The sequence below is a fragment of the Pelodiscus sinensis genome, chromosome 17, assembly GCF_052426305.1.
Source record: "Pelodiscus sinensis isolate ZL-2025 chromosome 17, ASM5242630v1, whole genome shotgun sequence".
Taxonomy (NCBI): domain Eukaryota; kingdom Metazoa; phylum Chordata; order Testudines; family Trionychidae; genus Pelodiscus; species Pelodiscus sinensis.
Genome location: NC_143068.1, coordinates 15,774,017 through 15,785,860, shown reverse-complemented (window position 1 = coordinate 15,785,860; position 11,844 = coordinate 15,774,017). Strand labels below are relative to the sequence as shown.

At 49.6% G+C, this 11,844-nt stretch overlaps 1 protein-coding gene across 1 annotated transcript; it reads right to left on the bottom strand.

Moving 5' to 3' along the window:
• Positions 1-9,553: 9,553 nt before the first annotated feature.
• LOC149523461 (uncharacterized) lies at positions 9,554-11,327 on the bottom strand. The gene is made up of 2 exons (XM_089769664.1): positions 10,476-11,327; positions 9,554-10,280 (listed from the first exon to the last, which is right to left on the bottom strand). Exons 1-2 carry the CDS (start codon positions 11,023-11,025, stop codon positions 9,688-9,690), a joined length of 1,143 nt encoding a protein of 380 aa, XP_089625790.1. The 5' UTR covers positions 11,026-11,327; the 3' UTR covers positions 9,554-9,687.
• Between the last annotated feature and the right edge of the window lie 517 nt (positions 11,328-11,844).

Genomic DNA, 11,844 nt, shown 5'->3' with positions numbered 1-11,844 from the left:
TCAAGGCCTCTCCCTCTCATTCCTCCCCTCATCCCCACCAGCTTAGTCCAAGGCTGGAAATCCAAACCAAAATAAGTAAGAGGGGGTTACCAATGTCCAAGGTCCACAGGATACTTCCCTCTCAGGTTGTCTGTGGGGTGGCTGCTCCCTTCCCTCAGGGGATGGAGACCTTTAGGCAGTTATGTGGGTGCCTTTAGGCTTCCCTCTGCTCTGTCCTCAGAAAACTGTGGGCTGCAGGTCTGTTCACCTCCAGTTCTGCTACCCAAACGATCTTATTCCCTGCCTTTCAGTTCTTCCAGTAAATAGAGCAGTGGTTGTGGGTGTGACAGGGCAGGGCAGGGCAGGGCTGTCTGAGCCCAAAATAATATTTTAATCCCTTGTTGCCCACTGTGGTATTTAAGCACCTCATCCCACCTAACTGCATACCCCCACGTAAGCTCCTACTCTCCCCTACCAAGAGGCAAGGAAGAAAGAAATATCGATGACCATTTTATAACTGGAGGAATGTCAGGCAGAGAATTTGTTTGAATTTTCCAAGGCCACAAAAGGGGGTCAGCATCAGACCAGGATTGCTATCTGGTTTTGGGATATCAATTCCCAACCCTCTACTCATTCTTCTAGACCACATTTGTATCTCCAATGCAAGAGACCCGTTAAAAGAGGAAGTACCCTGGTTTTTAAGCAGATCCAGAATAGATCCTTCTTTTCAAAAGATTGGTAGCTTAAAAGTGGAGGAAGGGAGTCTTTAATTGCAAAGACTTTTTGAAGTGACTTGTCCATCCACGCAGCAAGTCACTGAAGAGCAGGGAACAGGATCTAAAGAGGAATTATTGGCCCCATAAAAGTCATGGGAGTTCTGCCATTAAAGTCAGTAGGGCCATTACCGTCTTTTAGCGAATATACCCCGCACCCGAATATACCCCACGGTTTTTGCCTTTTGAGTTAAAAAAATCGTGTATATACCCCGCGCACGAGTATAACCCGCGAGGTATACAAGGCTGTGCCGGGGGTATATTTATGGTGCAGGGGAAGGGGGGGGGGGGAGAGGGAAGAAATTAACCAGCCACCACCACCCAGTTCCTGCACAGTCGGATGAGCGCTCCACCTGCCCCTTCCTATGGTTGTGGAGGAACCGGGCGGTGAGCTGTTGTGTAAAAAAATTTTGTATACCCCGCACCTGAGTATACCCCACGGGGGGGAGGGAGGTGCGGGGTATGTAAAAATGAATATAACCCGTGGGTTATATTCACTAAATTACCGTAGTAGACCCCATGGGTCCAGAATCCCAGTTGAGTGTCTGATCTACTAAGACCACATTCTGGGCTTTCTTCACTTACCCCAAGAACCATCTACCGGGGTTCGATTTAGCGAGTCTAGTAAGTCCCCACTAAATTGACTGCTGATAACACCCCATCGATCCTGGTACTCCACCTGTTCAGGAGGACTAAGGGAAGTTGATGGGAGAAACTCTCCCATTGACCTCCGCAGTGGGAATGCAGTGGAAGAAATTCAACCCACGATACATCAACTCCAGCTACGCTATTCTCATAGCTGCAGTTATATATTTTAGGTCAACATTCTCCTGTAGTATAGACCTGGCCCTGCTTTCCCAGGAAAGGGCTATAGCAGAGGTTTTGGCAGCCGGGAGTATTTGCAAAATTGTCTGTGAAAGTTGGTTCTGGAAGCTCGTTCAAAACCTTGACTTTTCAAATCTGAGTCCCACATCATAGTTCTGTAAAACACAGCCTTGTACTGTAATATAGGAAGGTCAAAACGATTAAAAACCTGAGGCCTGGGAAAATAATACTTAAAATAACTACATGTAAAGCCTCTCTCTAATTATCCATCTTTATCAGCATGTTCTTTGATCCTCATTTAAGGCACTCTGACTCTGTTGAAATGCTGACTGGCACTGGGGAGAGGCAGAAAACCGTAAGACAGATTCTACACTCAGCCTGCAGCAGCACCAGAGGCAAAGCATTTATTTACAGACTCTTGCTCTCAAGTAAGGACTTGTAATATTTCACCCAGCGAAAAAGGAAGGATTCATGAAACTCATCAAGCTAGGGGAATGGGCATTAGCTTCCTCAAGCCTTCATTCTCTTTTGAAATTATTTCTTCTGGATTGATGCTGCTGCTGTCTAAATTCTACTTCCAGATTTCATCTCCATGTCTGAAAGTTGTTGCCAAAGCTAATCCATAAGTCACATCCTCAGCTGCTGTCAGTTGGTGGTGTAAACTGACCTCAGCGAAGTGACATTGAGGAGCTGGCCTCATGTGTGCAGGTCTTTCAGAATCAAAGTAAACTAAGTTCACCTGTTTACATAAGTCACTTAATCAGAAGGTTAAGGGCAGTTCAGACTGTAATCTGTTCATGCGCATAAGCAGGTGCAATGTTTCCGTACCTAAAACAGGGCTCAACTTCAGAGTAAAAATGGAAGAAAATGAGGGGAGAAAAGTATTAAAGGAAAAAAGCTTGAATTTAGATAGCAGCAGTACTCAAAGACAAACCTTTCTAACCTATCCATCATTTCCTACTCTTCCTCAAGACAGTCACCACACAGCAAGTGAGTCAGGAACAAAGGAAGCCAAATAGAATTTAAAGTTCTGTTTAGAATAATACGTAGTATATCTGTATGGTCATTTGCAGATTGCAATTCCATTTGTAAAATATGTACAAGTTCCATTTTCTGTTCATGCTCAAATTACTGTAACTGTAATACAACTAATATGCACTGTGTATATGGCTCTATCCGTCTGCCTCTGCAATCTCTGTACTGTGTAATACTGAAGTATATACAAACTGTATGTGTGCAGAACACCTGTATAACTGATCACAGATGCACTTTGAAATGAAGGTAAAGTACTTTTCTAGAATGTGTTAATGCTTCATATTTATATATTAACTGTTTATATTGGATTTGAGACCCAAGTTCCAATGAGAGTGGTTACTGGATACTCCTAATCAGCACTTCTATCACTTATAATCCTCCTTTTATAATTAATTCATATTTCGATACAATTTCTCAGTATATACAGACATAGTGCCATGTTTTGAACTGGAGGAAGCAAATCATCACACTTCACCTCTGTTTTTCATGGTTCAGGCATGTCTGAAATATAATGAGAGCAGGGATTTGTCTACCCTGATTTAATTACTACAATCCAGATAGCTCTGTCAATCAATTTTTCTCCTTGCAACTCCTAGCAGGGTGAAAAATGCCTTCATTATGAAGACTGATCGTTAGTGGATGTGAAGTTGAGAAGATGATGAAGATGAGTTGTTGATTCTGGCAGAGAATTGACCCATCAGTGTCATTAAGTGAACTCCAGGATGCCCGGTCACTCCCATGGGGCAAATCATTGAATTCCTCAGCTGTAAAGGTCTGCCAGTCTACACCACCGCACTTTGAAAGGGTACACAAATGCAGTCTGTAGTAATTTGATGGATACTTAAACAGTTATACTGGCAAGAACTGATTTTTTTTTTTTTTACAAAGGACATCACGTTTGAGGTACCATATTTGCCATTCCTTTTTAAGTGACAATTTAAATAATGCCTGTTTTCAACTATTGCCCTTTCAACTCCGTAGGACAACAGCTCAGTTCAGCGCTCCCAAAGCCCAAATAATCTTTATTAACTATGTCAATTGCAATCCTAAGTCTTTTTTTGTCCTAAATACTGAAGGACAAATCTGAGTCATTCTAAGCACTCCAGTAGGCTTTTTATTTTAATTGATGTTGTTTTTACCAGCACACAATAGCCTCAGTTACAAGCGGTTTAATGATAAATTAGACCCATCTACTTAATCACTCTTAGTAAATTATGCTTTTAATTGCAAAAGGTAATTTGGTAGCATTGACTAATTAATCTTTAAAAAAAGCAATAAAAATAGTGGCAGTGATTACCAAGCTTGAGAATGCCTGCAAGAGCTATTTACATGGAGAAAACCCTGCGGGAATGAAGGGGAGACCCTAGAGACTTCACAGGGGTTGCCTGCCAGAATAAGAATGAACCAAGAGGTAGGATGCAGGGGTTCAGCAAATAATGTGAATCCAAGAGTTTCCTGTACATCCTCCCTAAACTAAAGTGAAAAGGTGCAGCCTTGTGCAAACTATTCGTAAGTGTACAGGTGTCCCTGTGTGCCATCTGCATAGGTTTCCCACTGCCCAGCTAGAGAGACTTACCTCTTTAGCTCACAATATAGCAGATTGTGCTTTTGGCTCCAGAGGGTCCCTAGCACAATTTTGCGTGTCAGCCATGAGGGCAGCTGTCACAGTTGCAGTTCCTGGGCCAGGGAACCATCACTACAAAATATTCAGGGAAAACTTTCCCATTGAAATACCCCAAACAGCCACTGAGTCATTTTTTCACTTAAGAACTGAGACTTCTAAAAGCATCTCAGTCCTCAATTCAGAAGGACACACATGCTTAAAATTATACATCTGCTTATGAGCAGGTTGCGGGCCTGTTGAAAGTTTAGCTCCAAATATTTTGGTTCCTGCAGGACTGTAAATTGTTAACTCATTTCTATTCGCACTTCACTACCCGTGTGTCATATTTAAAAACGAACAAGCCAGGATAGTTATTCTGGCTGGCTGGGTGCTGTGCTGAGCTGAGCTAATTGATTCATCTCAGTGGTGGGATTGATTGGGGGAGAGGTAGGAGAGACTTGATAATACTGTGAGCCAAAAGAGCTCAGGGTGTGCTGCATTAACCTTGTTAAAGCTCTGGAACTTTGCCAGTAGCCGACAAATCTCTGAAGAATTTTTTTAAGGTTGATGCCTCAGATGTGTAACCACCGAGAAGACTATGTCAGCCTTTGCCATGACATGGGCATCTTGAAGCTTCCCGCCTTTCCCATCCTGTAGCCCTTCCTGAGAATAACTCTGCAACTAGCATTGAGATTAGTTCTCAATTGATCAAGGTTTAGAACCGTGGGATCCAACACACTCACCACTAGCCACATGTGGCTATTTGGCTGGTTGAGTGTGGTTAGTTCACTATAGCAGTAGCTGGTTGGACACTGCTATCTTCCACCACAACAATTCACCAAGGGGTAACAGTGCCAGCTGTTGTATCACATGGGATTTCTGCTAGCCAATCAAATTAAATTCTTATTATTTGCCTACCCTTGCACTGCTGGGTCCCAATGGTACTGTTGCAGTACAGACTTGGTAAGAAAGAGTCCCTACAATCCAACAAGACAGGCAAAGGGTACAAGAGTAAGCAAAGGCATGGGGAAGTGAGCTAATTTCTTCATTTCCCTTAAATCTGCAGCCTGACTGGGATTAGACTCTTCCTAACAGACCTTGCATGCTCTGTCGGCAGTCAGTGGCAATCACTTCAAAAGGGAAATTCTGTTTTACTCTTCACCTCTCCTTCTGTGTCATAGGATGGGAAGGGAAAAAATAAAATGTCAAACTGCTGCTTTTCCATCCCCACATCCTCCCTTAGCTCAAGTGAGGTTGAAACCAATTTTCTTCACACTTTCCAAAACAGATGACATTTTGCGCTGAGGATAAACTTGAAACATTTCATCCCAAGTAGTTTCTCCCCCCCCTCCCAAACTAAAAATGTTAAACTGTTCCTTCCGTATCCAAACCTGTGCTATAGCCAACTCTCTGCTCTGTACTGTTCTGTAACTGAAACATACAAATCAAGCTGCAGCAGAATAAAACAGAGAAAAAATAAACTTATGGGGAGAGTGAAAACAGGGCTTGAGAATGGAATTGCTTTTTACAATGTAAGCAGGGAGCTATGGTCATTGTAATCTAAAAAAGGGCCAGATTCTGTCAGCTCTTACTTCAGCTGCATAACATCTTCTTCCATTATTTCTTCCATTGATGTCAGCAGGGCTATCCCATGGAGAATCAAGGGCAGAATCTTAGTGTAGTGCATGGAGTAACTAAATGCAGCACATCTGTAAGAATTCTAGAAAGCTTTTAGGGGAAGATGGAGCAGTGAGTATTAAGATGGTAGACATGTTATATTTTGTGAGGTGGCTTAAAGAAAATAAAATCCAATTTAATCCAGTTGAGGCATCTGCTTCCTTGCTTCAACCAAAAGATATCAGGCGCATTCCCAATTTCTGCATGGAGGCCCTGCTCATATTCCCAAATCTAAAACTCTGTGGCTGGAATTCAAGGCGGCATTTTTAAACCACCCCTAGACCAAAAGAGGAGCAGCTAAGTGGTTAAAGGAAGCCAATAATTTTCAATAATCAGGAAAAATAAACACAATTCAATACATTTACATTGAAATTGTCAACAGAGATACAGTCACAGTGCCTCATGCTCATAATATGCCAGCAGGAAGCACTTTAATGCTTCTCTTTGTTCGTGATTTTGGGTCAGATTACTCCTTTGGTGTAATTCCACTGATTGCAATGGAATTACACAGAGGTGAATCTGGCCCATTTGTTTTTTTTTCCGAAGGCAGAAAGCCAGTGGTCTGAAGTGGGATTCTGTTAAGTGCTGCCATATGCAAAGTGTTATATCCATTATGGGGCAGACACAGATGACAAAACCTTTCCAGACTCAAGGACTAATGAAAACATCTTTAAATGTAGCCGTTCCTTGAATGGATATTAAAGAACAGTCAAAAATAAATGCATGAAATAGTCGTGGGAGGCATGGAAATTAAATCCTTCTTGCACCATTGCCAAAAACAAAAAAACCTTCATGGGTCACACAAATCCTGCTCATTAAGTGCTCAAGAAACCTTTTAGTATCCAGAATAAAACAAATCCCAGTGGCCACTGAAAAAAAGTGTGTGTATTCTTTTGGATTTTGTGTTATGTTGAGATGTTTTCCTCTTGAGTTGTCAACCTACCTCAATAGAAAGCTGAGATCACTCACTGAAAGCAGCTAAGTGGTCCTATGCTGTCTGACCTCCACATAAGCCTGAGCTTGCTGCCATAACAGTCCCTCACTCCCCCCCCCCCCCACACACAAAAAGATTCTCTGCATTAGATATAGAGTTTCATTTGCTTATCAGAAGTATTAATTCCTGAGCAAGAGATATCCCTCAACCATGTATGTCATTTGTGGCGGAGTAAAGACTGCATTATTCCTGAATTTGGAGGCATGGAGCAAGGTCTGTGTTTTGTCCTTTATATAAAACCTTCACTGTGAGTGAGTGCAAGAGAAAGAAGCCGGCAAGCACAGGATATAGCTCCCCCAGGTTTCCCAACCAGACATTAAGGGCAGCCAGACTCAAATTAAAATGCATAGCTTCAACTATAGACTCAGGATCCTTTTGACTGAGAGAACCTGCATGTCTCAGAATGAAAAATAAACTGCTACAGTCAGAATGCTGAAAAGATTGACTTGGAAAACTGCAAATTGAATGAGGAGAATTACTCTGGCTAGACACACACGTCATTAAGAATTATTGGCATAGGGATTTCAACAACATTGGATGCCTGAATGAGAAAATTTCAAGCTTCAAGGAGACAGATTTAAAAGGCTTCAAGATAAACTAAATGGGCTGCAGATTGCTTTATTTGGCAACCCTATGTGCCATGGAAACATGCTGTACACAATGAAACATAAGTAATTGGGGGTACGTCTACACTACAGCGCTAGTTCGAACTAACTTAGTTCGAATTAGTTAATTCGAACTAAGCTAGTTCGAACTAGCGCATCTAGAACTAAAAACTAGTTCGAACTAGCGTTTTGCTAGTTCGAACTAGCGCGTCCACACTGATTGGACGCAGGGGGGCATTTAAGGGCAGCTGAAACCGGTTCTGGCAGGGCATCAGGTCAGCAGTTGCTTTGTGTGGCTGCTGTCTGAGGCTATCTGAGGCTCGTGCTTAAAGGGACCCCCCCTGGACAGCCGGTTCTCAGCTTTTCCTGCTTGCTTGCCAACCTCGCCGAGGGACAGCAAAGCGTCGGTCTCTGTGCCCGTCTGTGTCGGTGCTTCCCTTCGGGGGGGACCGCCGCAGGTGGCAACATGGAGCCACAGCTCGCCCTGCACCTTCTGGTGCACGTTCTGGACTTGCTGCTGCAAGCCTGCCAGCAATGGCTCGAGGCTGCCTGGCACCACCTGGGGAACGTCAGCCCCCTGCCTCTCCGCCTGGCCGCCCTGGGGGCCGTGGAGGAGCCGCGGCGGCGCCCCGGCACCGGCGTGCCCCGCCGCATCTGGCGTCTGGACACCAGCAGCGACTGGTGGGACCGCATCGTCCTGGAGCGCTGGGACGACCGACAGTGGACCCAGAACTTTAGGATGAGGAGGGACACCTTCCTGGAGCTCTGCGAGTGGCTCGCCCCTGCCCTGCAAAGAAGGGACACTCGCATGAGGCCCGCCATCCCCCTCCAGAAGCGGGTGGCCATCGCCCTCTGGAAGCTCTCCACGCCGGACAGCTACCGATCCGTCGGGAACCAGTTCGGCGTGGGGAGATCCACTGTCGGAGCAGTGCTCATGCAGGTACGGCGCTCGTCGGCCACCGAGCCGGGGGGCAGGGGGGCTGCGAGGAGGGGATGGGCCGCCCCAGGGACAAAGGGGGGGGCGGGAGGAGGCGAAAGCGCCCCGCACCGGAGGGGTCGGGCTGTCCCGGCCGTACTACACGCCGCCAGGGGGGTTGCTTCCGGGAGTGGGGCGCGGGGCACTGCCAGGGCACGCACGCTCCCAGCCACCCGGGCGCCCCACTGATTGACGCTTTGCTGTGTCTCTCTCCGCAGGTGGTCAAGGCCATCAACCGGGTGCTGCTCCGCAGGGTGGTCCGCCTCGCCGACCCGGATGCCGTCATCCGGGGATTCGGCGCCCTCGGCTTCCCCAACTGCGGGGGGGCCATCGACGGGACGCACATCCCCATCCGTGCCCCGGAACACCAGGCGTCCCGGTATGTGAACCGCAAGGGGTACTTCTCCGTCATCCTGCAGGCCGTATGTGACCACCGGGGACAGTTGACGGACATAAATGTGGGCTGGTCCGGCAAAGCACACGACGCCCGGGTGTACCGGAACTCCTCCGTGTGCCAGCGGCTGCAGGACGGGACCTTCTTCCCCGACCGCCACATCAGGGTCGGGGACGTGGACATGCCCGTCTGCCTGGTGGGGGATGCCGCCTACCCACTGCAGCCCTGGCTCATGAAGCCCTACACGGGACACCTCAATCCCTCCCGCCAGGCCTTCAATAACAGGCTGAGCAGGGCCCGCATCGTGGTGGAGGGGGCCTTCGGGCGACTGAAAGCCCGCTTTCGATGCCTCCTCACCCGTCTGGACCTGGCCGAGCACAACATCCCTCCCGTGGTGGCGGCATGTTGTGTGCTCCACAATTTGTGTGAGCGGAAGGGGGAGGCTTTCTTGCCAGCCTGGATGGCTGAGGCTGACCGCATGGCTGGACACTACGGTCAGCCCCGCACCGCCGCCGTCCGGGAAGCCCAGCGGGGGGCCATCCGGATCCGGGAAGCCCTGCGGGAGAGCTTCCAGGTGGAGGAGGAGGAGGACTGACCTCTCCCTGCATGCCCCACCGGGGCCTTCTTCCACCCTACCCCCCCCCTTCCCCTTTCCCCTCCCTAGCTACTGTACAATAAAGACACCTGTTTTTCAAACAAAAACGTCTGTTTATTTCAGAGAACTGGGGTGGGGGAGGGAGGAATGAAGGTGGGAGAAGGGAGGGGGAAACCTGGGACGAGGGAGCTGGGAGGGGAGGGGAGGGAAGGGAGGAAGGGAAAGGAAAGCTCAGGGGTGGGAGTCTGGGTGCCTCTCCCGTCTCGCCACACTGCGGGTCCGGGGGCGTCGGTGGGGAATGGTTGTGGAGGGGGGGGCAGAGAGGACAGGGGGTGTGGAGGAAGCAGGAGCGGAAGCAGGAGGAGCAGGAGGAGCAGGAGGAGCAAGAGGGGGAGCAGGGGGAGCAAGAGGGGGAGCAAGAGGGGGAGCAGGAGGAGCAAGAGGGGGAGCAAGAGGGGGAGCAGGGGGAGCAAGAGGGGGAGCAAGAGGGGGAGCAGGAGGAGCAAGAGGGGGAGCAAGAGGGGGAGCAGGGGGAGCAAGAGGGGGAGCAAGAGGGGGAGCAGGGGGAGGAGGAAATGGAAAGCGGTCTAGCAGGCTCTGGAGGTGGCCTCGCAGGGCACGGCCCTGCTCCTCCAGGGCCTCCAGACTCCTCTGGCGCAGCCTGAGGTCCTCCTGGACCCAGTGGTCCTGGAGACGGAGCTGTCGGTCCAGGAACCGGAGATGCCGCCTCTGGTAGTCCTCCTGGTTCCTGGCTGTCCTGCTTGCCCGGGCGCGGGCGGCTGCTGCAGGCGGTGTGGTGCGCCCTGCAGTCCCTGGTGCTGCAGCTGTGGTGCAAGAAGACCAGCGGTCAATTACCCCAGGGGCCCAGGTGTGTGAAACCCAGCTCCCCTCTGCAAGGCCAGGGCCCCTGCAGGATCCCCAGCTGCTGCTCCGTGGTGGGCAAGGCCCAGGCGCACGGTCCCGGGGCTCCCTCTCGCCCCAGCCCCCCGTACACATAAGGGGAACACGAGGGTACTCACAGGTGGACGCCTCCCCGGCCTCTGATGATGCAGGCGAGCGGCTCTGTGGGGTGCCTCGGGGGTCCCGGGTCCTGGGAAGGCTGGCAGCAGGCTCCTGGCTCTCAGAGCCCTCTTGCTCCTCCTCGGTGTCCAGGAGCGGTCCCTCTGCCCCGGGGTCAATCACGTCCCGGGGGGCAGGGACGGCATGAGGCCCCAGGATGCGGTCCAGGGCATGGAAGTGGGGGCAGGCCTCCGGGTCAGCCCCTGGCAGGCAGGCCCGGGAGTAGGACTGCCGCAAGTCTTTAATCTTGCAGCGCACCTGCTCCCGGCTGCGCTGGTGGCCCCTGGCGGCCAGGCTGGCAGCCATGCGTCCATAGACGGCCGCGTTCCGGTGGCTAGTGCGGAGATCGTGGACATTTGAGGCTTCCCCCCAAACCTCGATGAGGTCCACGATCTCCGCACTTGACCAGGCGGGCGCCCGCCTTGTGCGCCCCCGGGCAGGCTCCCGGGAGCCGCCAGGCTGGTCGTGGGGAGCAGTGGAGGGCTGGGAGCCCTCGGATGGCTGGCTCATGGTGTGGCAGGTGCAGGCTGTGCAGGCACGGGTGCTGGCAGCCTTGCAACTGGCACAAAGTGAGTAGCCAGCCCGTGGCCCTTTAAGGGCTCCGGGGCCGGGAGGGGGGCAATAGAGTTTCCCTGGTGTTGGCCAGAGTGGCCACCAGGGAAACCTGGGAAGCCTTAGCCTCCCACTAGTTCGAACTAAAGGGCTACACAGCCCTTAGTTCGAACTAGCTAGTTCGAACTAGGCGTTAGTCCTCGTAAAATGAGGTTTACCTAGTTCGAACTAAGCGCTCCGTTAGTTCGAATTAAGTTCGAACTAACGGAGCGCTAGTGTAGCGCATAGGAAAGTTAGTTCGAACTAACGTCCGTTAGTTCGAACTAACTTTCTAGTGTAGACATACCCTGGAAGACTACTTTTATGGAAGCCAGCATTTAGGTAGGTAGCTTGGACATGTTTTGAAAAAGGTGCCTGTGAACTGAAGAGCAAGTTGGTGGGGGTGGTTGTTAACTCAGCCATCTTATTCCCAGAAGTAGGATAACAAGTCTCTGCTTGGCATTTTAACTAGAAAAGTTTTTAAATGTCCCTAAGAGAACAGGAATTTCCAAAACAAAACAATTTGTTTCCTCACCCTCTCCAGAAAGCCACTCCCTAGGCATAAAGACTCTCAAGACCAGCTCCTCAGCTAGTGCAAATTGGTGTCTTGCCACAGACGACAGACCTACATTGATTTGTAACAGCCAAGGATCCGGCTCAGAGCATTCAAAAATAATCTGTTCTCTCATTACCACTTAGAAAATGTCTTGGTGCTGGCTTGTTGTATTGGCAGGACAG